At 43.9% G+C, this 26,457-nt stretch overlaps 1 protein-coding gene across 1 annotated transcript in view; it reads left to right on the forward strand.

The window, feature by feature from the left end:
• The window catches only part of LOC106576598 (plexin-B2), a 200,696-nt gene that overhangs the window by 147,492 nt on the left and 26,747 nt on the right, over positions 1–26,457 (forward strand). Inside the window, exons 14-25 of the mRNA XM_045722352.2 lie at positions 63–158; positions 1,966–2,053; positions 3,265–3,428; positions 7,918–8,066; positions 8,622–8,754; positions 12,381–12,517; positions 12,748–12,930; positions 14,279–14,387; positions 16,860–17,066; positions 17,831–18,010; positions 18,546–18,682; positions 21,825–21,925. Coding sequence (XP_045578308.2) covers positions 63–158; positions 1,966–2,053; positions 3,265–3,428; positions 7,918–8,066; positions 8,622–8,754; positions 12,381–12,517; positions 12,748–12,930; positions 14,279–14,387; positions 16,860–17,066; positions 17,831–18,010; positions 18,546–18,682; positions 21,825–21,925 — 1,684 coding nt within the window. The remainder of the gene's footprint in view (positions 1–62; positions 159–1,965; positions 2,054–3,264; positions 3,429–7,917; positions 8,067–8,621; positions 8,755–12,380; positions 12,518–12,747; positions 12,931–14,278; positions 14,388–16,859; positions 17,067–17,830; positions 18,011–18,545; positions 18,683–21,824; positions 21,926–26,457) is intronic.

Below are 26,457 nucleotides of genomic sequence, written 5' to 3' on the forward strand. Positions count from 1 at the left end.
TCTCTGTCCTGTGTGTGTGTGTGTGTGTGTGTGTGTGTGTGTGTGTCTCTCTCTCTCTCCAGGATCACACGTTTAAGATTGGCACGGAGCTCATGAAACACATGGAGGAAGAGTTCACCTTTAATGAGGGGTTGAAGTTCAACTTCAAGGGTTATGAGGTCAGTAATATCCACCTGTAGTTGAGACAACACAGGTTTTACATCCCAGCGCCCCACATGAGCAGTTACAAGTCTTTTCCTTCTGTCCCAAAGACATTCACCTCCAGCCTCCAGCCAGTACTCCAACTCTGTCTGTCTCTGTCTCTCCACCCATCTGTTTTCATACTGAGTTTGAGAGGCTGCCAGTATGGAGTTAAAAGCTATTGAGCTGCGAGTCACAGCACTGCTACCCACTCTAGGGGGGAGTCATTGGGTTTAATCACAAACACATCAGATGGGGAGTCTATTTTGGGAGAATTTTTTTTTAAAACTTCCCCAGAATCATTCCCTAGAGTGTTGGTGTGCGTGTTGTGTGTGTGTTGGGGTGCGTGTTGGTGTGCGTGTTGGTGTGCGTGTTGGTGTGCGTGTTGGTGTGCGTGTTGGGGTGAGTGTTGTGTGTGTGTTGGGGTGCGTGTTGGTGTGCGTGTTGTGTGTGTGTTGGGGTGCGTGTTGGTGTGCGTGTTGGGGTGCGTGTTGTGTGTGTGTTGGTGTGCGTGTTGGTGTGTGTGTTGGTGTGCGTGTTGGTGTGCGTGTTGTGTGTGTGTTGGGGTGCGTGTTGGTGTGCGTGTTGGTGTGCGTGTTGGTGTGCGTGTTGGTGTGCGTGTTGGTGTGCGTGTTGGGGTGAGTGTTGTGTGTGTGTTGGGGTGCGTGTTGGTGTGCGTGTTGTGTGTGTGTTGGGGTGCGTGTTGGTGTGCGTGTTGGGGTGCGTGTTGTGTGTGTGTTGGTGTGCGTGTTGGTGTGCGTGTTGGTGTGCGTGTTGGTGTGCGTGTTGTGTGTGTGTTGTGTGTGTGTTGGTGTGCGTGTTGTGTGCGTGTTGGTGTGCGTGTTGGTGTGCGTGTTGGTGTGCGTGTTGGTGTGCGTGTTGGTGTGCGTGTTGGTGTGAGTGTTGTGTGTGTGTTGGTGTGCGTGTTGTGTGCGTGTTGGTGTGCGTGTTGGTGTGCGTGTTGGTGTGCGTGTTGGTGTGCGTGTTGTGTGCGTGTTGGATTGTGTGTGCATGCGTGCATGTCAGCGTTTTCGTTAGGAAAATGTGGTGCTGGATATTTGACAGGAAGCATTATAATTTAAGACGTTTGAGAAATGTACCGGACCCATATGCATTGGGTGGTAACCTGATTAGGGCGTCCACCCACGGTGCTCAGAATGACAGAAATAACATTTACATGATGCTAATTCATCTTAACAGAACATGCAACTCAAGGATGCAACGATGCTGACGTTGAAGATAGAAGAACTGTCCACATTGAGTTTCCTCAGCCAACAAGACAAGTAGAGAACAGCAGAATCACTGGCCTGTCAGTCTAATCTCCCCCATAGTAGAACAGTTTACCTATTGGTCAGCTAGTCGTTCTGTGGGAGAAGGAAATAGCCTATTCCAAACAGACTCTGGGACAGTTGTGGGACGACAGATCCCCAATTCATACAACCGATAGTCCTCGGCTACATACAAATATATATCTTAAAAGCAATGAGTCTGATGTAATAGATCAGAATGTTTAACTTAATGTTTTCTTCCCAGTAGGCTACGTGAGGTGGTTCGTCCCATAATGCACTTAGTGGTAAAACACTTCTTCTCCCGGACAGTTTTATTCATCGCTTTTCCTTTTTTTAAATCGTCCGAAAGCCAGCTATAACCAGCTAACAGAAACCCCGGTGTGTGTGTGTGTGTGTGTGTGTGTGTGTGAGCAAGAGCCAGCAAGTGTGTTTTGACACGTCTCTGGCCCTCAGTAACTCAGTGTGTTTTCTCTGTTGTGTATGTCCTGTGTGTTAGTTTTCCTACGACAAGGAGCAGGAGGTCAATGTGTCCTTCCACATCAAAGACAGAGACTCAGAGAAGAAGATTGACAGCACTCTGACTGGTGAGTCTGGAGTTGATGCAGTGCTGCTGTTCAATGCACTGTTCAAACAGCTGTCTGAATACAACCAGGATTATTCTGCTCAAACTGTTGATCCATTTCAACTCTTTCACCCTAATGGACCTGCGTTGGATAACCCGAGTATTGGACATGTTTAATATTCAGCCATTATTATTATTATTTCATCAGTTTTGGGGACAAAGGTCAAGCTTATTTGAATAAGATATGAATCCTGTACAGACTGGTGGGTTATTGGTGTGGAGTTGTTGTTTGATCTCTTACCCCTCCTCTCAAACCCCCCTCCCCCCGCTCCTCTCCCCTCCCTCTCTCCCCTCCTCCTCTCTCCCATTCTACCCTCTCCTCTCACTCTATCCTCCACCTCTCCCCTCCACCTCTCCCCCTCCTCCTCTCTCCCATTCTACCCTCTCCTCTCACTCCTCTCACTCTATCCTCCACCTCTCCCCTCTACCTCTCCCCCTCCTCCTCTCTCCCATTCTACCCTCTCCTCTCACTCCTCTCACTCTATCGTCCTCCTCTCCCCCTCCCTCTCTCCCCCTCCTCCTCTCTCCCATTCTACCCTCTCACTCCTCTCACTCTATCCTCCACCTCTCCCCTCCACCTCTCCTCCTCTCTCCCATTCTACCCTCTCACTCTATCCTCCTCCTCTCCCCCTCCACCTCTCCCCCTCCTCTCTCCCATTCTACCCTCTCCTCTCACTCCTCTCACTCTATCCTCCACCTCTCCCCCTCCTCTCTCCCATTCTACCCTCTCCTCTCACTCCTCTCACTCTATCCTCCACCTCTCCCCCTCCTCTCTCCCATTCTACCCTCTCCTCTCACTCCTCTCACTCTATCCTCCACCTCTCCCCCTCCCTCTCTCCCCCTCCTCCTCTCTCCCATTCTACCCTCTCCTCTCACTCCTCACTCTATCCTCCTCCTCTCCACCTCCACCTCTCCCCCTCCTCTCTCCCATTCTACCCTCCTCTCACTCCTCTCACTCTATCCTCCTCCTCTCCCCCTCCCTCCCTCTCTCCCCATCCTCTCTCCCATTCTACCCTCTCCTCTCACTCCTCTCGCTCTATCCTCCTCCTCTCTCCTATTCTACCCTCTCCTCTCACTCTATCCTCCACCTCTCCCTCTCCTCTTCTCTACCTACTCTACCTGCCCCTCCTCTTCTCTCTTTCCTTCCCCCCCCCTCTCCTCTTCATCTCTTAGTGGTGCTGTATAACTGTTCTCTGGGTCGTGAGGACTGCAGCCTGTGTAAGAACGCCGACCCCAAATACAACTGTGTGTGGTGTGCCAACATGAGGTCCTGTGTGTACAGAAAATTGTGCAGGTCCCAGGAACCAGCGCAGTGCCCCAACCCCAAGATCACTGACGTGAGAACAGTCTCTCTCTCTGATTATCACTAGAGGTGTTCTCCTCTGCCTGGTCTGTATGGTCTGGTGCACTCTTCCTTCCTGTCTTCTTCCCTTTAGCTGTCACTGTCGTACTCTTCTCTTACACATGCTGTCTCCTCAACTTTCTCTCTCCCCTCCCCCCTCCTCCCCCCTCTTCCCCCCTGTCCTCTCTCTCTCTCTCTCCTCTCTCTCTCTCCTCTCTCTCTCTCCTCTCTCTCTCTCCTCCCCCCTTTCTCTCCTCTCTCTCCCCCCTCCCTCTACTCTCTCCCCACCTCCTCTTTACCCCCCTCTCCCCTATCTCTTTCTCCTCTCTTCTTTCTCCCCTCTCGTTCTCTCTCCTCTCTCTCTCTCTCTCTCTCCCATCCACAGTCTAATGATTATACTGAACACACTGAACTACTACTGTAACGACCGTTCACTACTATATACACACTGATAAACCTCTACTGTAAAGACTGTTCACTACTATATACACACTGATGAACTACTACTGTAACGACCGTTCACTACTATATACACACTGATAAACCTCTACTGTAAAGACTGTTCACTACTATATACACACTGATGAACTACTACTGTAACGACCGTTCACTACTATATACACACTGAACTCCTACTGTAACGACCGTTCACTACTATATACACACTGTACTACTGTAACGACCGTTCACTACTATATACACACTGAACTACTACTGTAACGACTGTTCACTACTATATACACACTGATAAACCTCTACTGTAAAGACTGTTCACTACTATATACACACTGAACTACTACTGTAACGACCGTTCACTACTATATACACACTGATGAACTACTACTGTAATGACTGTTCACTACTATATACACACTGAACTACTACTATAACGACCGTTCACTACTATATACACACTGGACTACTACTGTAATGACTGTTCACTACTATATACACACTGACCTACTACTGTTACGACCGTTCACTACAATATACACACTGAACTACTACTGTAACGACAGTTCACTACAATATACACACTTATCTACTAATGTAACGACAGTTCACTACAATATACACACTGAACTACTACTGTAATGACTGTTCACTACTATATACACACTGAACTACTCATGTAATGACCGTTCACTACTATATACACACTGAACTACTACTGTAACGACCGTTCACTGCTATATACACACTGAACTACTACTGTAATGACCGTTCACTACTATATACACACTGAACTACTACTGTAATGACCGTTCACTACTATATACACACTGATGAACTACTACTGTAACGACCGTTCACTACTATATACACACTGAACTACTACTGTAACGACCGTTCACTACTATATACACACTGATGAACTACTACTGTAACGACCGTTCACTACTATATACACACTGAACTACTACTGTAATGACCGTTCACTACTATATACACACTGAACTACTACTGTAACGACCGTTCACTACTATATACACACTGAACTACTACTGTAATGACCGTTCACTACTATATACACACTGATGAACTACTACTGTAACGACCGTTCACTACTATATACACACTGAACTACTACTGTAACGACTGTTCACTACTATATACACACTGAACTACTACTGTAACGACCGTTCACTACTATATACACACTGACCTACTACTGTAACGACCGTTCACTACTATATACACACTGAACTACTACTGTAACGACCGTTGACTACTATATACACACTGATGAACTACTACTGTAACGACTGCTCACTACTATATACACACTGAACTACTACTGTAACGACCGTTCACTACTATATACACACTGAACTACTACTGTAATGACCGTTCACTGCTATATACTCACTGAACTACTACTGTAACGACCGTTCACTACTATATACACACTGAACTACTACTGTTATGACCGTTCACTACTATATACACACTGATGAACTACTACTGTAACGACCGTTCACTACTATATACACACTGATGAACTACTACTGTAACGACCGTTCACTACTATATACACACTGAACTACTACTGTAATGACTGTTCACTACTATATACACACTGAACTACTACTGTAATAACCGTTCACTACTATATACACACTGATGAACTACTACTGTAACGACCATTCACTACTATATACACACTGATGAACTACTACGTTAAAGACTGTTCACTACTATATACACACTGAACTACTACTGTAACGACCGTTCACTACTATATACACACTGAACTACTACTGTAACGACTGTTCACTACTATATACACACTGAACTACTACTGTAATGACTGTTCACTACTATATACACACTGAACTACTCATGTAATGACCGTTCACTACTATATACACACTGAACTACTACTGTAACGACTGTTCGTTACTATATACACACTGAACTACTCATGTAATGACCGTTCACTACTATATACACACTGATGAACTACTACTGTAATGATCGTTCACTACTATATACACACTGAACTACTACTGTAACGACCGTTCACTACTATATACACACTGATAAACTACTACTGTAATGACCGTTCACTACTATATACACACTGAATAACCTCTACTGTAATGACCGTTCACTACTATATACACACTGATGAACTACTACTGTAACGACCGTTCACTGCTATATACACACTGATGAACTACTACTGTAACGACCGTTCACTGCTATATACACACTAAACTACTACTTTAAAGACCGTTCACTACTATATACACACTGATGAACTACTACTGTAACGACCGTTCACTGCTATATACACACTGATGAACTACTACTGTAACGACCGTTCACTGCTATATACACACTAAACTACTACTTTAAAGACCGTTCACTACTATATACACACTGAACTACTACTGTAACGACCGTTCACTACTATATACACACTGATGAACTACTACTGTAACGACCGTTCACTACTATATACACACTGAACTACTACTGTAATGACCGTTCACTACTATATACACACTGAACTACTACTGTAACGACCGTTCACTACTATATACACACTGAACTACTACTGTTATGACCGTTCACTACTATATACACACTGATGAACTACTACTGTAACGACCGTTCACTACTATATACACACTGAACTACTACTGTAACGACTGTTCACTACTATATACACACTGAACTACTACTGTAACGACCGTTCACTACTATATACACACTGACCTACTACTGTAATGACCGTTCACTGCTATATACTCACTGAACTACTACTGTAACGACCGTTCACTACTATATACACACTGAACTACTACTGTTATGACCGTTCACTACTATATACACACTGATGAACTACTACTGTAACGACCGTTCACTACTATATACACACTGATGAACTACTACTGTAACGACCGTTCACTACTATATACACACTGAACTACTACTGTAATGACTGTTCACTACTATATACACACTGAACTACTACTGTAATAACCGTTCACTACTATATACACACTGATGAACTACTACTGTAACGACCATTCACTACTATATACACACTGATGAACTACTACGTTAAAGACTGTTCACTACTATATACACACTGAACTACTACTGTAACGACCGTTCACTACTATATACACACTGAACTACTACTGTAACGACTGTTCACTACTATATACACACTGAACTACTACTGTAATGACTGTTCACTACTATATACACACTGAACTACTCATGTAATGACCGTTCACTACTATATACACACTGAACTACTACTGTAACGACTGTTCGTTACTATATACACACTGAACTACTCATGTAATGACCGTTCACTACTATATACACACTGATGAACTACTACTGTAATGATCGTTCACTACTATATACACACTGAACTACTACTGTAACGACCGTTCACTACTATATACACACTGATAAACTACTACTGTAATGACCGTTCACTACTATATACACACTGAATAACCTCTACTGTAATGACCGTTCACTACTATATACACACTGATGAACTACTACTGTAACGACCGTTCACTACTATATACACACTGATGAACTACTACTGTAACGACCGTTCACTGCTATATACACACTGATGAACTACTACTGTAACGACCGTTCACTGCTATATACACACTAAACTACTACTTTAAAGACCGTTCACTACTATATACACACTGATGAACTACTACTGTAACGACCGTTCACTGCTATATACACACTGATGAACTACTACTGTAACGACCGTTCACTGCTATATACACACTAAACTACTACTTTAAAGACCGTTCACTACTATATACACACTGATGAACTACTACTGTAACGACCGTTCACTGCTATATACACACTAAACTACTACTTTAAAGACCGTTCACTACTATATACACACTGATGGCACTGACCTTGATATTCTATATTAATCTACCATACTCATCTAAATCATCCCTTCTCTCTCTAATCCCCAGATCATCCCTCGTTTCGGGCCTCTGAAAGGCGGGATAGTTGTGACCATTAAAGGGTCTAACCTGGGCATAAAGGAGGAGGACATTAAGAAGGTGACGGTGGCTGGAGTGGACTGTGTTCACCAGGGGGACAGATACTCTGTCTCCACCAGGTATAGTGATAGTGGGGGGGCAGAGTCACATCCCTGTAATCACGGCCGGTCCGCTCATTAGGCTGGATTAGGCGTCTGCCTAAAATATATTTTGATTATCACTTTTTTTGGTTACTACATGATTCCATATGTGTTATTTCATAGTTTTGATGTCTTCACTATAATTCTACAATGTAGAATAAAGAAAAAGCCTTGAGTGAGTACAGTAGGTGTGTCCAAACTATTGACTGCTACTGTACGTCTTTTCAACTTTAATTCACAACCGAAAATGAACCTGATTTAAACGTCTAGGAAATACTTATTTTAGATGTCTTTTCAACATAATTTTGCTTACTGGGACTATTCTAGGTTTGTGAAGGGGGGTGGCATTTCTTTGGTCTCGCCAGAACGGCAAGGACCGGCCCTGCGTGTAAATGTACTTTTATGTCCAGCGAGTAACATATTTCATTAAACACAACATTTCGATGTACAGTATGTCTGCTTGTGTTTGTGTGTGTGTGTGTGGTGGAGAAACCTGGCCTTTGTCTTACCCCAGCTGTTCTGTGTCTTCTCCAGTGTTGTGTGTGAGATCGGTCCGGTCCGGCCTCCTGCTTCACTGGACCCCCCAGGGCCCATCATCCAGGGGGTAGTGGAGGTAGAGGTGGATGAGGGCAGGACAGGACGTTCAGAGGTCCTCTTCACCTATAGGGTACGTTTCATACAGTCACAGGGCCATTCTTTACCCCAACATGAATCCTAACTGTTGTAAGAGTCGGCCCCACACTGTGTAGGAGTGATCTGAGGTTTCATTCTGTACATGGCTCTTAGTGTGGTTAAAGCTCTGCTCAGTGCTCATACAGCCACTATGTTAGTCTCTCTCTGCTGGTTTTACATCTCCACGTTCATCAATCTACTTAGTTCTTAGAAGATGCTCTTAGAATTCAGAATAGCATCTGTTGAAAGGAAACAGTGGAAGAGAGTATATGCATTTAATCAAAAACATCTATACTGGGAGCCTATTTTACTTTATGGTAAATATCTACACTCATTTATTTTGGGGTTCATATTTTCTTGTTTGTTTGTTTCTTCCAAAATAACAATGTCCCCATGAGAATGTACTGAGCTTGATAAGCTATTTTGATTTATTATAGATTTGATCAAAGCTTCAGATTTTCTAGGGAACATAACATTCTTTTGCTCTCTCTCACTCGCTCTCGTTTGCTCTCATTTTCTCTCTTGCTTTCGTTCGCTGTCTCGCTCTTGTTCGCTGTCTCGCTCTCGTTCGCTGTCTCGCTCTCGTTCGCTGTCTCGCTCTCGTTCGCTGTCTCGCTCTCGTTCGCTGTCTCGCTCTCGTTCGCTGTCTCGCTCTCGTTCGCTGTCTCGCTCTCGTTCGCTCTCGTTCGCTGTCTCGCTCTCGTTCGCTGTCTCGCTCTTGTTCGCTGTCTCGCTCTCGTTCGCTGTCTCGCTCTCGTTCGCTGTCTCGTTCGCTGTCTCGCTCTCGTTCGCTGTCTCGTTCGCTGTCTCGCTCTCGTTCGCTGTCTCTCTCTCGCTCTCGCTCGCTGTCTCTCTCTCGCTCTCGTTCGCTGTCTCTTTCTCGCTCTCGTTCGCTGTCTCTCGCTCTCTCTCTCTTTCTCTCTCTCGCTCTCTCTCTCTCTCTCTCTCGCTCTCTCGCTCTCTCGCTCTCTCTCTCTCGCTCTCTCTCTCTCGCTCTCTCGCTCTCTCGCTCTCTCGCCTCTCTCTCTCTCTCTCTCTCTCTCTCTCTCTCTCTCTCTCTCTCTCTCTCGCTCTCGCTCTCGCTCTGCTGTTTTAAGTTTGTCTGCTCCAGATCTGGCTGTCTACTCCCAGTATTTTCTCAGCAAACAGTACTAAGTGGTGTTCAGTAGCTGTGTTGTGGTGATAAAGTACTAAGTGGTGTTCAGTAACTGTGTTGTGGTGATAAAGTACTAAGTGATGTTCAGTAACTGTGGTGATAAAGTACTAAGTGGTGTTCAGTAGCTGTGTTGTGATGATAAAGTACTAAGTGGTGTTCAGTAGCTGTGTTGTGATGATAAAGTACTAAGTGGTGTTCAGTAGCTGTGTTGTGATGATAAAGTACTAAGTTGTGTTCAGTAGCTGTGTTGTGATGATAAAGTACTAAGTGGTGTTCAGTAGCTGTGTTGTGATGATAAAGTACTAAGTTGTGTTCAGTAGCTGTGTTGTGGTGATAAAGTACTAAGTTGTGTTCAGTAGCTGGGCTGCTGCTGTTGTGATGATAAACCAGTAAATGTGAATGGGATGTGACATGAGGTCTAACTGGTGGTCCCAATGGGCTCTGGGTTGTTAGACAATGGGCTCTGGGTTGTTAGACAATGGGCTCTGGGTTGTTAGCGCATGGGCTCTGAGTTGTTAGACAATGGGCTCTGGGTTGTTAGAGCATGGGCTCTGGGTTGTTAGAGCATGGGCTCTGGGCTGTTAGAGCATGGGCTCTGGGCTGTTAGAGCATGGGCTCTGGGCTGTTAGAGCATGGGCTCTGGGCTGTTAGAGCATGGGCTCTGGGCTGTTAGAGCATGGGCTCTGGGCTGTTAGAGCATGGGCTCTGGGCTGTTAAGAGCATGGGCTCTGGGCTGTTAAGACTTTGGGCTCTGGGCTGTTAACCTCTCTAGGGTCGGCGGGACAAAATCGTCCCACCTACTCAACAGCCAGTTGAATCCCGTGGCGCGTTATTCAAATACCTTAGAAATGCTATTACTTCAATTTCTCAAACATATGACTATTTTACACCATTTTAAAGACAAGACTCTCGTTAATCTAACCACACTGTCCGATTTCAAAAAGGCTTTACAACGAAAGCAAAACATTAGATTATGTCAGCAGAGTACCCAGCCAGGAATAATCAGACACCCATTTTTCAAGCTAGCATATAATGTCACAAAAACCCAGAAGACAGCTAAATGCAGCACTAACCTTTGATGATCTTCATCAGATGACAACCCTAGGACATTATGTTATACAATACATGCATGTTTTGTTCAATCAAGTTCATATTTATATCAAAAACCAGCTTTTTACATTAGCATGTGACGTTCAGAACTAGCATACCCCCCGCAAACTTCCGGTGAATTTACTAAATTACTCACGATAAACGTTCACAAAAAACATAACAATTATTTTAAGAATTATAGATGCAGAACTCCTCTATGCACTCGCTATGTCCGATTTTAAAATAGCTTTTCGGTGAAAGCACATTTTGCAATATTCTCAGAAGATAGCCCGGCATAACAGGGCTAGCTATTTAGACACCCACCAAGTTTAGCACTCACCAAAATCAGATTTACTATAAGAAAAATGTTATTACCTTTGCTGTCTTCGTCAGAATGCACTCCCAGGACTTCTACTTCAATAACAAATGTTGGTTTGGTTCAAAATAATCCATAGTTATGTTCAAATATCCTCTGTTTTGTTCGTGACACTATCCGAATGGTAAAGAAGGGTGACGCGCACGACGCATTTCGAGACAAAAAATTTCTAAATATTCCATTACCGTACTTCGAAGCATGTCAACCGCTGTTTAAAATCCATTTTTATGCCATTTTTCTCGTAAAAAAGCGATAATATTCCGACCGGGAAAGCGTGTTTAGGTTCAAAGACGAAAGAAAATAAAAACATGGGGTCATCTCGTGCACGCGCCTCAGCCCATTGTCCTCTGATAGAGCACTTTCCAAAAGCGCTAATGTTTTTCAGCCAGTGGCTGGAATTACATCATTCAGCTTTTTCCCGCCTTCTGAGAGCCTATGGGAGCCGTAGGAAGTGTCACGTTACAGCAAAGATCCTCAGTCTTCAATAAAAAGAGTCAAGAAGCTCAAGGAATGGTCAGAGAGGGCACTTCCTGTACAGAATCTTCTCAGGTTTTTGCCTGCCATATGAGTTATGTTATACTCACAGACACCATTCAAACAGTTTTAGAAACTTTAGGGTGTTTTCTATCCAAAGCCAATAATTATATGCATATTCTAGTTTCTGGGCAGTAGTAATAACCAGATTAAATCGGGTACGTTTTTTATCCGGCCGTGTAAATACTGCCCCCTACCCCCAACAGATTAAGACTGTGGGCTCTGGGCTGGTGTTTGTAACACCCGAGTTTATTGTCATGGGACACATGCAGTATATAGTACAGTACATGTATACACAGTGTGTTAAACTGTAAAACACTTTGGATGAAAGCATCTGATAAATAACAATACAGTATGTTAAAGGTCAGGACAAGAGTTTTTCCTTGTCAGGTCATGCAGTCAGGAAAACCTCCAGGACCTAAGTATGTTACCTTATCACTGATGTCTCATCTCTTATCCCCTCCAGGACCCCATCCCTGAGAAAGTTTCCCCCTCTACGGGCCCTGCGGCCGGGGGAACAGTCATCACCATCTCTGGGAAACACCTGGATACGGCAAACAAGGATGATGTCATTGTCACCGTGGGTGGAACGCCCTGTGAAGTGTAAGGATGATCACACTTGAGTCTTCCAACCCCTGCAGTTTGCTGTCTGGACAAGTTGCCTAAGTCATGTCCTATTCAATTGTTCTCTCAAGGCTGACCTCTAAAATATATTAGCCATAGGGTAATTGTGTTTGACTTGTTGTTCTTTTGAGATTACCATCTCTCCCCTCAACACTACGACCCCTGTTTGACCTGTCCCATAATGCTCTCTGTCCCTGTTTCTCCCTCAGGTTGTCGTTTGGCAGTGAGATCACCTGTGAGACAGGTGTATACAAGGGACAAAAGGTTCCATCGGAGACCCTGAGTGTCTCAATGAGGTATGGGAAGAGCACCACCAAGGACGTCCCTGGCTCCTTCCAGTACTCTGAGAACCCCAAACTCACTGACTACAGCCCCAAGACCAGCTTCGTATGGTGAGTAGAATCCAGGAACAATGTTCCAGAGAGGGTTGAAATTAAAGCACCTCTTTTTCTTTAAACAAAGCTTGGGTTGAATGCAAATCAGTTTGAAGCGGATAATGAAATGACAGTTTCTTATTGGACACATTCAGGTAGTGTCTCCCTCTTTCAAAACATTTCAAAAGGTTTCTCCTGTTTTGTGCTTCCTAACATGACCCTGATATATGGTGTCGTCGTCCAGTGTTTCAGTGGAGGCAGGAGCATTACATTTGTCATTTAGCAGATGTTCTTATCCAGAGCCACATAGTTAGTGCAGTCATCTTAAGATGGCTAGGTGGGACAACCACATATCAGTCATAGTACTGGAAATACATGTTTCCTCTGTCTATACCTTCACAGTCCAAGCTAGTTAGAGAGAAAAGAGTCAAGTGCGAGTGTTGGTTCACAAAACATGTTTTCAGAAGACGGGCAGGGACTCTGTTGTCCTAGCTTCAGGAGGAAGACGGCCAGGGACTCTGTTGTCCTAGCTTCAGGAGGAAGACGGGCAGGTACTCTGTTGTCCTAGCTTCAGGAGGAAGACAGGCAGGTACTCTGTTGTCCTAGCTTCAGGAGGAAGACGGGCAGGTACTCTGTTGTCCTAGCTTCAGGAGGAAGACGGGCAGGTACTCTGTTGTCCTAGCTTCAGGAGGAAGACGGGCAGGTACTCTGTTGTCCTAGCTTCAGGAGGAAGACGGGCAGGTACTCTGTTGTCCTAGCTTCAGGAGGAAGACGGGCAGGTACTCTGTTGTTCTAGCTTCAGGAGGAAGACGGGCAGGGACTCTGTTGTCCTAGCTTCAGGAGGAAGACGGGCAGGTACTCTGTTGTTCTAGCTTCAGGAGGAAGACGGGCAGGTACTCTGTTGTCCTAGCTTCAGGAGGAAGACGGGCAGGTACTCTGTTGTCCTAGCTTCAGGAGGAAGCTGGTTCCATCATTGGGGTGCCAGGACAGAGTAGAGCTTGGACTGGGCTGAGCGGGAGCTGCCCTCCCATAGGGGTGGGAGAGCCAAGAGACCTGAGGTGGCAGAATGGAGTGTTGGGATGTAGGGTTTGAACATAGCCTGAAGGTAGGGAGGGACAGTTCCTCTTGCTGTTCCGTAGGTAAGTATCATGGCATTATAGTGGATTCAAGCTTTGACTGGAAGCCAGTGGAGTGTGCGGAGGAGCAGGGACATGGGAAAAGTTAGGAAGGTTGAACATCAGGGGGGCTGCAGCGTTCTGCTGAGTTGCACAGGTTTGATGGCACAAGCGGGGAGCCCAGCCAACAGAGAGTTGCAGTAGAGTTGTGTTTTATTGAGAGCTGACGTGTGTGTTGTCTGGTGTTTCAGTGGAGGCAGGAGGATCGTGTGTGTGGGCAGTGGTTTTGACCTCGTCCAGAGAGCCTCCATGAAGGTGCTGCCCTCTGCTGATGACTTCTCTCAGTCCCCTCCCATTGAGGTTAGTGCACACTACTCACTACTTACACAATATGTTATCATTCTAGAGTCCACTCCTATTATACAATACACCTGTTATCATTCTAGAGTCCACTACTATTATACAATACATGTTATCATTCTAGAGTCCACTCCTATTATACACTACACCTAATGTTATCATTCTAGAGTCCACTACTATTATACAATACATGTTATCATTCTAGAGTCCACTCCTATTATACAATACACCTGTTATCATTCTAGAGTCCACTACTATTATACAATACATGTTATCATTCTAGAGTCCACTCCTATTATACAATACACCTGTTATCATTCTAGAGTCCACTACTATTATACAATACATGTTATCATTCTAGAGTCCACCACTATTATACACTACATCTAATGTTATCATTCTAGAGTCCACTCCTATTATACACTACATGTCATCATTCTAGAGTCCACTCCTATTATACAATACACCTGTTATCATTCTAGAGTCCACTACTATTATACAATACATGTTATCATTCTAGAGTCCACTACTATTATACACTACATCTAATGTTATCATTCTAGAGTCCACTACTATTATACAATACACCTGTTATCATTCTAGAGTCCACTCCTATTATACACTACACCTAATGTTATCATTCTAGAGTCCACTACTATTATACACTACATGTCATCATTCTAGAGTCCACTTCTATTATACAATACACGTTATCATTCTAGAGTCCACTCCTATTATACAATGCATGTTATCATTCTAGAGTCCACTCTTATTATACAATACACTACATGTTATCATTCTAGAGTCCACTAATATTATACAATACACACTACTCACACAATACACCTAATGTTATCAATACACATTTACATTTCTTTACATTTTAGTCATTTAGCAGACGCTCTTATCCAGAGAGACTTACAGTAGTGAATGCATACATTTCATACATTTAAAAAAATAGATATTTTATTTATTTATTATATTTTTATTTAATTTTTATTTATTTTCGTACTGGTCCCCCGTGGGAATCGAACCCAAAACCCTGGCGTTGCAAACACCATGCTCTACCAACTGAGCCACACGGGACCTACACACTACTCACACAATACACTACATGTTATCATTCTAGAGTCCACTACTATTATACAATACACTACATGTTATCATTCTAGAGTCCACTCCTATTATACAATACATGTTATCATTCTAGAGTCCACTCCTATTATACAATACACTACATGTTATCATTCTAGAGTCCACTACTATTATACAATACATGTTATCATTCTAGAGTCCACTCCTATTATACAATACACTACATGTTATCATTCTAGAGTCCACTACTATTATACAATACACTACATGTTATCATTCTAGAGTCCACTACTATTATACAATACATGTTATCATTCTAGAGTCCACTCCTATTATACAATACACTACATGTTATCATTCTAGAGTCCACTCCTATTATACAATACATGTTATCATTCTAGAGTCCACTACTATTATACAATACATGTTATCATTCTAGAGTCCACTACTATTATACAATACATGTTATCATTCTAGAGTCCACTACTATTATACAATACACTACATGTTATCATTCTAGACTCCACTACTATTATACAATACACTACATGTTATCATTCTAGAGTCCACTACTATTATACAATACATGTTATCATTCTAGAGTCCACTCCCATTGAGGTTAGTAGACCATTCCACAAGTTGTCTGTTTCCTGCCAGTAGTGTATTCGAATCCCTCTAGTGTCCTTTACTGTTGCTGTGGTATTATCCATGGCAGGTAGCTAGCATGTCCTAGTGTACAGTACTGTTGCTGTTGTATTATCCATGGCAGGTAGCTAGCATGTCCTAGTGTACAGTACTGTTGCTGTTGTATTATCCATGGCAGGTAGCTAGCATGTCCTAGTGTACAGTACTGTTGCTGTGGTATTATCCATGGCAGGTAGCTAGCATGTCCTAGTGTACAGTACTGTTGCTGTTGTATTATCCATGGCAGGTAGCTAGCATGTCCTAGTGTACAGTACTGTTGCTGTGGTATTATCCATGGCAGGTAGCTAGCATGTCCTAGTGTACAGTACTGTTGCTGTGGTATTATCCATGGCAGGTAGCTAGCATGTCCTAGTGTACAGTACTGTTGCTGCGGTATTACCCATGGCAGGTAGCTAGCATGTCCTAGTGTACAGTACTGTTGCTGTGGTATTATCCATGGCAGGTAGGTAGCATGTCCTGGTGTACAGTACTGTTGCTGCGGTATTATCCATGGCAGGTACCTAGTATGTCAACAGTGACTCAGTGAGTTTTATGTTTTTGTCTATGACTACAGACTTCTCTGTGAGACTAAACAGACTCCTGCCAGGAATGAAATTCAATGAAATATTTTAATCTCTCTCCTCTTCTCTCTCTTCTCCTCTCTTTTCTCTCTCTCTCTGCCCCCCTCTCCAGTTTATCCAGTATGCCGTACATAAGAACGACACTGTGCTGCTGTTTGACAGTCCAGCGGTGAACAGGTCCTCTGAGACCCAGTCCTTTAGGACCTTCCTCCAGCTAGACAAAGTGGAAGAGGAACTGAAGACCTTTGTCTACCACCCCGACCCGTTCTTCAATGAACTGACCAAGAACATCATCACTGAAACCATCATCATCGTCACGGTAAAGAACAGTAACACTACTCTTATGGGGTTGTGTTGTCATGGTTACGGTTTATGAATTTTTTGGTTATTTCTGGTAATACTCGCTTATCGTTTTCCGTGGGCCATTGTGGCTTAAATGTTATTCTGCTTCGGACTCCCGAGTGGCACAGTGGTCTAAGGCACTACATCGCAGTGCTAGCTGTGCCACTAGAGATTCTGGGTTCGAGTCCAGGCTCTGTCGCAGCTGGCCGCGACCGGGAGACCCATGGGCGGTGCACAATTAGCCCAGTGTGCGTCCGGGGTTAGGGGAGGGTTTGGCCGGCAGAGATGTCCTTGTCCCATCGTGCACTAGCGACTCCTGTGGCTGGCCGGGTGCAGTGCACGCTGACATGTTCACCAGGTGTACGGTGTTTCCTCCGACACATTGGTGCGGCTGGCTTCCGGGTTAAGTGGGCATTGTGTCAAGAAGCAGTGCGGCTTGGTTGGGTTGTGTTTCGGAGGACGCACGGCTCTCGACCTTCGCCTCTCCCGAGTCCGTACGGGAGTTGCAGCGATGAGACAAGACTGTAACTACCAATTGGATACCACGGAATTGGGGAGAAAAAGGGGTAACAAACAAACAAACCAAAAAATGTATTCTGCTTTGTGACTATGATGTCCCCCCGCAGAGAAAAGACAATTATAGTGCATTGATATTGAGGTAATCATATCTGCTATTACAGATGATTGCATGTCCCTGCAGTCCAGAGGTTAACAGCCAGCCACCTCTCTCTTTCTCCCCAGGGTCGTGGTTTCAGCAAGGCCATGACAGCTGAAGAAGCCCAGGCGTTCGTAGGAGATGCGTCCTGTAAGGTGACCATTCTGCAGGATGACAAGCTGTTCCTGGAAGCTCCGTCCACCCAGCCCAGAGCCCGCTCCAAACGCCAGCGCAGAGACACCAGCTCCGACCCTTTGGACCTAACGGTGACAACACTGGCCTTCTGTCTAAACCCAAGGCATAGAGAGAGAGAGGCTTCAGGCATTAGCACTGGACAAGCTGATGTCTCTCTGGCTCTCAACATGTATTTCAGATAGAAATGTACTGGAACACTAGCACCTATCTAAATCAGGGGTGTCCAAACTTTATCCAATGTCCTGTGTTGCAGGTGTGTTACTGCAGTCAAAGCAGTAACACACCTGATTCAACCATACAATAATCCTAGTCTTCTGACTGAGACCACTCAGTCCTGACAGAGACATATCAGTATCAACACCTTGATGTATATCTGGCTCTCCACAATTATACACGTCGTGTAGCTAATTAGCTTTCTTCTATTTGCCTTTAACTGACTTGAACTCTCTCTTTCTGTACATCTCTCTCTCTCTCTCTCTCTCTCTCTCTCTCTCTCTCTCTCTCTCTCTCTCTCTCTCTCTCTCCCTCACATCTCTTTCCCTTGCTGTCTATATCTCTCTCTCACATCTCTTTCCCTTGCTGTCTATATCTCTCTCTCCCTAACAGATAAAGTTTGGTAATGGTGAGTGGGTGGTGGGCTCAGTGAACTATGAGAGGAAGTATGAGGTTCCTTTGGCTATCATCATCCCAGCTGTCATCGTCCCTATGCTACTGTTCATAGCTGTGTCCGTCTACTGCTACAGGTACACAACTACACTTCCCATCAAGCACCACTCATGTAGTTCTGATGGGTGAATTGTTTTTACTTCACCCGGTGAAATGGGTGTCTGGAGTTTACACTCTAGGACCAATGAAATAATCTAAAATGTGCAAACTACAGATTCACATAGTGGAACAGTTCTGGAATCTAATAGACTGTTCCTATGTGTTAGTAGTCTAATGGACTGTTCCTATGTGTTAGTAGTCTAATGGACTGTTCCTATGTGTTAGTAGTCTAATGGACTGTTCCTGTGTGTTAGTAGTCTAATGGCCTGTTCCTGTGTGTTAGTAGTCTAATGGACTGTTCCTGTGTGTTAGTAGTCTAATGGACTGTTCCTGTGTGTTAGTAGTCTAATGGCCTGTTCCTGTGTGTTAGTAGTCTAATGGACTGTTCCTGTGTGTTAGTAGTCTAATGGCCTGTTCCTGTGTGTTAGTAGTCTAATGGACTGTTCCTGTGTGTTAGTAGTCTAATGGACTGTTCCTGTGTGTTAGTAGTCTAATGGCCTGTTCCTGTGTGTTAGTAGTCTAATGGACTGTTCCTGTGTGTTAGTAGTCTAATGGACTGTTCCTGTGTGTTAGTAGTCTAATGGACTGTTCCTGTGTGTTAGTAGTCTAATGGACTGTTCCTGTGTGTTAGTAGTCTAATGGACTGTTCCTGTGTGTTAGTAGTCTAATGGCCTGTTCCTGTGTGTTAGTAGTCTAATGGACTGTTCCTGTGTGTTAGTAGTCTAATGGCCTGTTCCTGTGTGTTAGTAGTCTAATGGACTGTTCCTATGTGTTAGTAGTCTAATGGACTGTTCCTGTGTGTTAGTAGTCTAATGGACTGTTCCTATGTGTTAGTAGTCTAATGGACTGTTCCTATGTGTTAGTAGTCTAATGGACTGTTCCTACGTGTTAGTAGTCTAATGGACTGTTCCTACGTGTTAATGTCTGTAGTCTAATGGACTGTTCCTACGTGTTAATGTCTGTAGTCTAATGGACTGTTCCTGTGTGTTAGTAGTCTAATGGACTGTTCCTGTGTGTTAGTAGTCTAATGGACTGTTCCTGTGTGTTAGTAGTCTAATGGACTGTTCCTGTGTGTTAGTAGTCTAATGGACTGTTCCTGTGTGTTAGTAGTCTAATGGACTGTTCCTGTGTGTTAGTAGTCTAATGGACTGTTCCTGTGTGTTAGTAGTCTAATGGCCTGTTCCTGTGTGTTAGTAGTCTAATGGACTGTTCCTGTGTGTTAGTAGTCTAATGGACTGTTCCTGTGTGTTAGTAGTCTAATGGACTGTTCCTGTGTGTTAGTAGTCTAATGGACTGTTCCTGTGTGTTAGTAGTCTAATGGACTGTTCCTGTGTGTTAGTAGTCTAATGGACTGTTCCTGTGTGTTAGTAGTCTAATGGACTGTTCCTGTGTGTTAGTAGTCTAATGGACTGTTCCTGTGTGTTAGTAGTCTAATGGACTGTTCCTGTGTGTTAGTAGTCTAATGGACTGTTCCTGTGTGTTAGTAGTCTAATGGACTGTTCCTGTGTGTTAGTAGTCTAATGGACTGTTCCTGTGTGTTAGTAGTCTAATGGACTGTTCCTGTGTGTTAGTAGTCTAATGGACTGTTCCTGTGTGTTAGTAGTCTAATGGACTGTTCCTATGTGTTAGTAGTCTAATGGACTGTTCCTGTGTGTTAGTAGTCTAATGGACTGTTCCTGTGTGTTAGTAGTCTAATGGACTGTTCCTATGTGTTAGTAGTCTAATGGACTGTTCCTGTGTGTTAGTAGTCTAATGGACTGTTCCTATGTGTTAGTAGTCTAATGGCCTGTTCCTGTGTGTTAGTAGTCTAATGGACTGTTCCTGTGTGTTAGTAGTCTAATGGACTGTTCCTGTGTGTTAGTAGTCTAATGGACTGTTCCTATGTGTTAGTAGTCTAATGGACTGTTCCTATGTGTTAGTAGTCTAATGGACTGTTCCTGTGTGTTAGTAGTCTAATGGCCTGTTCCTATGTGTTAGTAGTCTAATGGACTGTTCCTGTGTGTTAGTAGTCTAATGGACTGTTCCTGTGTGTTAGTAGTCTAATGGACTGTTCCTGTGTGTTAGTAGTCTAATGGACTGTTCCTGTGTGTTAGTAGTCTAATGGACTGTTCCTGTGTGTTAGTAGTCTAATGGCCTGTTCCTGTGTGTTAGTAGTCTAATGGCCTGTTCCTGTGTGTTAGTAGTCTAATGGACTGTTCCTGTGTGTTAGTAGTCTAATGGACTGTTCCTGTGTGTTAGTAGTCTAATGGACTGTTCCTGTGTGTTAGTTGTCTAATGGACTGTTCCTATGTGTTAGTAGTCTAATGGACTGTTCCTGTGTGTTAGTAGTCTAATGGACTGTTCCTACGTGTTAATGTCTGTAGTCTAATGGACTGTTCCTATGTGTTAGTAGTCTAATGGACTGTTCCTGTGTGTTAGTAGTCTAATGGACTGTTCCTGTGTGTTAGTAGTCTAATGGCCTGTTCCTGTGTGTTAGTAGTCTAATGGACTGTTCCTGTGTGTTAGTAGTCTAATGGACTGTTCCTGTGTGTTAGTAGTCTAATGGCCTGTTCCTGTGTGTTAGTAGTCTAATGGACTGTTCCTGTGTGTTAGTAGTCTAATGGACTGTTCCTGTGTGTTAGTAGTCTAATGGACTGTTCCTGTGTGTTAGTAGTCTAATGGACTGTTCCTGTGTGTTAGTAGTCTAATGGACTGTTCCTGTGTGTTAGTAGTCTAATGGACTGTTCCTGTGTGTTAGTAGTCTAATGGACTGTTCCTGTGTGTTAGTAGTCTAATGGACTGTTCCTGTGTGTTAGTAGTCTAATGGACTGTTCCTGTGTGTTAGTAGTCTAATGGACTGTTCCTGTGTGTTAGTAGTCTAATGGACTGTTCCTGTGTGTTAGTAGTCTAATGGACTGTTCCTACGTGTTAGTAGTCTAATGGACTGTTCCTATGTGTTAGTAGTCTAATGGACTGTTCCTGTGTGTTAGTAGTCTAATGGACTGTTCCTATGTGTTAGTTGTCTAATGGACTGTTCCTATGTGTTAGTAGTCTAATGGACTGTTCCTGTGTGTTAGTAGTCTAATGGCCTGTTCCTGTGTGTTAGTAGTCTAATGGACTGTTCCTGTGTGTATATGACAGGAGGAAGAGCCAGCAGGCAGAGAGAGAGTATGAGAAAGTGAAACACCAGTTGGAGAATCTGGAGGAGAGCGTGAGAGACCGCTGCAAGAAGGAATTCACAGGTATGTTCACACACCATACACTGCTATAACATTACATACACTATCACACACTACACACTGCTTTTAACATTACACACACTATCACACACACTATCACACACCATACACTGCTATAACATTACATACACTATCACACACACTATCACACACCATACACTGCTATAACATTACACATACACTATCACACACCACACACTGCTATAACATTACACACACTATCACACACACTATCACACATCATACACTGCTATAACATTTCACACACCACACACACTATCACACACCATACACTGCTATAACATTACACACACTATCACACACCACACACTGCTATAACATTACACACACTATCACACACACAGCTATAACATTACACACACACTATCACACACCACACACACAGCTATAACATTACACACTATCACAATACACACACACACACACACTATCACACACCATACACTGCTATAACATTACACACACTATCACACACCACACACACAGCTATAACATTACACACACACTATCACACACCACACACACAGCTATAACATTACACACACACACTATCACAATACACACACACACACACTATCACACACCATACACTGCTATAACATTACACACACTATCACACACCATACACTGCTATAACATTACACACACACTATCACAATACACACACACACACACACACACACACACACACTATCACACACCATACACTGCTATAACATTTCACACACCACACACACTATCACACACCACACACTGCTATAACATTACACACACTATCACACACCATACACACAGCTATAACATTACACACACTATCACACACCATACACTGCTATAACATTACACACACTATCACACACCACACACACAGCTATAACATTACACACACACTATCACACACCACACACACAGCTATAACATTACACACACACACTATCACAATACACACACACACACACTATCACACACCATACACTGCTATAACATTACACACACTATCACACACCATACACTGCTATAACATTACACACACACTATCACAATACACACACACACACTATCACACACCATACACTGCTATAACATTACACACACTATCACACACCACACACACTGCTATAACATTACACACACTATCACACACCACACACACTGCTATAACATTACACACACTATCACACACCACACACACTGCTATAACATTACACACGCACTATCAAATCAAATGTTATTAGTCACATGCGCCGAATACAACAGGTGTTGATCTTACAGTGAAATTCTTACTTACAAGCCCCTAACCAACAATGCAGTTTAAAAAATAAGAATAAGAATTAAAAGTAACAAATAATTAAAGAACCGCAGTAAAATAACAATAGTGAGACTATATACAGGGGTACCAGTACAGAGTCAATGTGCAGGGCACCGGTTAGTCAAGGTAATATGTACATGTAGGTAGAGTTATTAAAGTGACTATGCATAGATAATATCAGAGAGTAGCAGCCTGTGTAAATGCAAATAGTCTGGGTAGCCATTTGATTAGCTGTTCAGGAGTGTTATGGCTTTGGGGTAGCAGTTTGTTTAGAAGCCTCTTGGACCTTGACTTGGTGCTCCGGTAGCCGCTTGCCGTGTGGTAGCAGAAAGAACAGTCTAGAACAGTCACACCACATACACTGCTGTAACATTACACACACACGCCTGGCTCCCGAGTGGCGCAGCGGTCTAAAGCACTGCATCTCAGTGCTAGAGGGGTCACTACAGACACCCTGGTTCGATTCCAGGCTGTATCCCAACCGGCCGTGATTGGGAGTCCCATAGGGCGGAGCACAATTGGCCCAGCGTCGTCAGGGTTTGGCCGGTGTAGGCAGTCATTGTAAATAAGAATTTGTTCTTAACTGACTTACCTAGTTAAATAAAGGTTACATGAAAAAATAATTTAAAAACACACCACATCCACTGCTATAACATTACACATCTTGTTGTTTGGGTTCTCCTAGGAGCTAGTCTTGTTGTTGTGTCCTGGTTCTCCTAGGAGCTAGTCTTGTTGTTGTTGTTGTGTTCTGGTTCTCCTAGGAGCTAGTCTTGTTGTTGTGTTCTGGTTCTCCTAGGAGCTAGTCTTGTTGTTGTGTTCTGGTTCTCCTAGGAGCTAGTCTTGTTGTTGTGTTCTGGTTCTCCTAGGAGCTAGTCTTGTTGTTGTGTTCTGGTTCTCCTAGGAGCTAGTCTTGTGTTCTGGTTCTCCTAGGAGCTAGTCTTGTTGTTGTGTCCTGGTTCTCCTAGGAGCTAGTCTTGTTGTTGTGTCCTGGTTCTCCTAGGAGCTAGTCTTGTTGTTGTGTTCTGGTTCTCCTAGGAGCTAGTCTTGTGTCCTGGTTCTCCTAGGAGCTAGTCTTGTTGTTGTGTCCTGGTTCTCCTAGGAGCTAGTCTTGTTGTTGTGTCCTGGTTCTCCTAGGAGCTAGTCTTGTTGTTGTTGTTCTGGTTCTCCTAGGAGCTAGTCTTGTTGTTGTGTTCTGGTTCTCCTAGGAGCTAGTCTTGTTGTTGTGTCCTGGTTCTCCTAGGAGCTAGTCTTGTTGTTGTGTCCTGGTTCTCCTAGGAGCTAGTCTTGTTGTTGTGTTCTGGTTCTCCTAGGAGCTAGTCTTGTTGTTGTGTTCTGGTTCTCCTAGGAGCTAGTCTTGTTGTTGTGTTCGGGTTCTCCTAGGAGCTAGTCTTGTTGTTGTGTTCGGGTTCTCCTAGGAGCTAGTCTTGTTGTTGTGTTCGGGTTCTCCTAGGAGCTAGTCTTGTTGTTGTGTCCTGGTTCTCCTAGGAGCTAGTCTTGTTGTTGTGTTCTGGTTCTCCTAGGAGCTAGTCTTGTTGTTGTGTCCTGGTTCTCCTAGGAGCTAGTCTTGTGTTCTGGTTCTCCTAGGAGCTAGTCTTGTGTCCTGGTTCTCCTAGGAGCTAGTCTTGTTGTTGTGTCCTGGTTCTCCTAGGAGCTAGTCTTGTTGTTGTGTCCTGGTTCTCCTAGGAGCTAGTCTTGTTGTTGTGTTCTGGTTCTCCTAGGAGCTAGTCTTGTGTCCTGGTTCTCCTAGGAGCTAGTCTTGTTGTTGTGTCCTGGTTCTCCTAGGAGCTAGTCTTGTTGTTGTGTCCTGGTTCTCCTAGGAGCTAGTCTTGTTGTTGTGTCCTGGTTCTCCTAGGAGCTAGTCTTGTTGTTGTGTCCTGGTTCTCCTAGGAGCTAGTCTTGTTGTTGTGTCCTGGTTCTCCTAGGAGCTAGTCTTGTTGTTCTGGTTCTCCTAGGAGCTAGTCTTGTTGTTGTGTCCTGGTTCTCCTAGGAGCTAGTCTTGTTGTTGTGTCCTGGTTCACCTAGGAGCTAGTCTTGTTGTTGTGTTCTGGTTCTCCTAGGAGCTAGTCTTGTTGTTGTGTTCTGGTTCTCCTAGGAGCTAGTCTTGTTGTTGTGTTCTGGTTCTCCTAGGAGCTAGTCTTGTTGTTGTGTCCTGGTTCTCCTAGGAGCTAGTCTTGTTGTTGTGTTCTGGTTCTCCTAGGAGCTAGTCTTGTTGTTGTGTTCTGGTTCTCCTAGGAGCTAGTCTTGTTGTTGTGTTCTGGTTCTCCTAGGAGCTAGTCTTGTTGTTGTGTCCTGGTTCTCCTAGGAGCTAGTCTTGTTGTTGTGTCCTGGTTCTCCTAGGAGCTAGTCTTGTTGTTGTGTCCTGGTTCTCCTAGGAGCTAGTCTTGTTGTTGTGTCCTGGTTCTCCTAGGAGCTAGTCTTGTTGTTGTGTCCTGGTTCTCCTAGGAGCTAGTCTTGTTGTTGTGTTCTGGTTCTCCTAGGAGCTAATCTTGTGATCTGGTTCACCTAGGAGCTAGTCTTGTGTCCCGGTTCTCCTAGGAGCTAGTCTTGTTGTTGTTGTTCTGGTTCTCCTAGGAGCTAGTCTTGTTGTTGTTCTGGTTCTCCTAGGAGCTAGTCTTGTGTTCTGGTTCTCCTAGGAGCTAGTCTTGTGTTCTGGTTCTCCTAGGAGCTAGTCTTGTTGTTGTGTTCTGGTTCTCCTAGGAGCTAGTCTTGTTGTTGTGTTCTGGTTCTCCTAGGAGCTAGTCTTGTGTTCTGGTTCACCTAGGAGCTAGTCTTGTGTCCTGGTTCTCCTAGGAGCTAGTCTTGTTGTTGTTGTTCTGGTTCTCCTAGGAGCTAGTCTTGTTGTTGTTGTTGTTCTGGTTCTCCTAGGAGCTAGTCTTGTTGTTCTGGTTCTCCTAGGAGCTAGTCTTGTGTTCTGGTTCTCCTAGGAGCTAGTCTTGTGTTCTGGTTCTCCTAGGAGCTAGTCTTGTTGTTGTTGTTCTGGTTCTCCTAGGAGCTAGTCTTGTTGTTGTGTCCTGGTTCTCCTAGGCGCTAGTCTTGTTGTTGTGTCCTGGTTCTCCTAGGAGCTAGTCTTGTTGTTGTGTCCTGGTTCTCCTAGGAGCTAGTCTTGTTGTTGTGTCCTGGTTCTCCTAGGAGCTAGTCTTGTTGTTGTGTTCTGGTTCTCCTAGGAGCTAGTCTTGTTGTTCTGGTTCTCCTAGGAGCTAGTCTT

Source organism: Salmo salar, chromosome 07, assembly GCF_965601325.2.
Source record: "Salmo salar chromosome 07, fSalSal1, whole genome shotgun sequence".
NCBI classification, from domain to species: domain Eukaryota; kingdom Metazoa; phylum Chordata; class Actinopteri; order Salmoniformes; family Salmonidae; genus Salmo; species Salmo salar.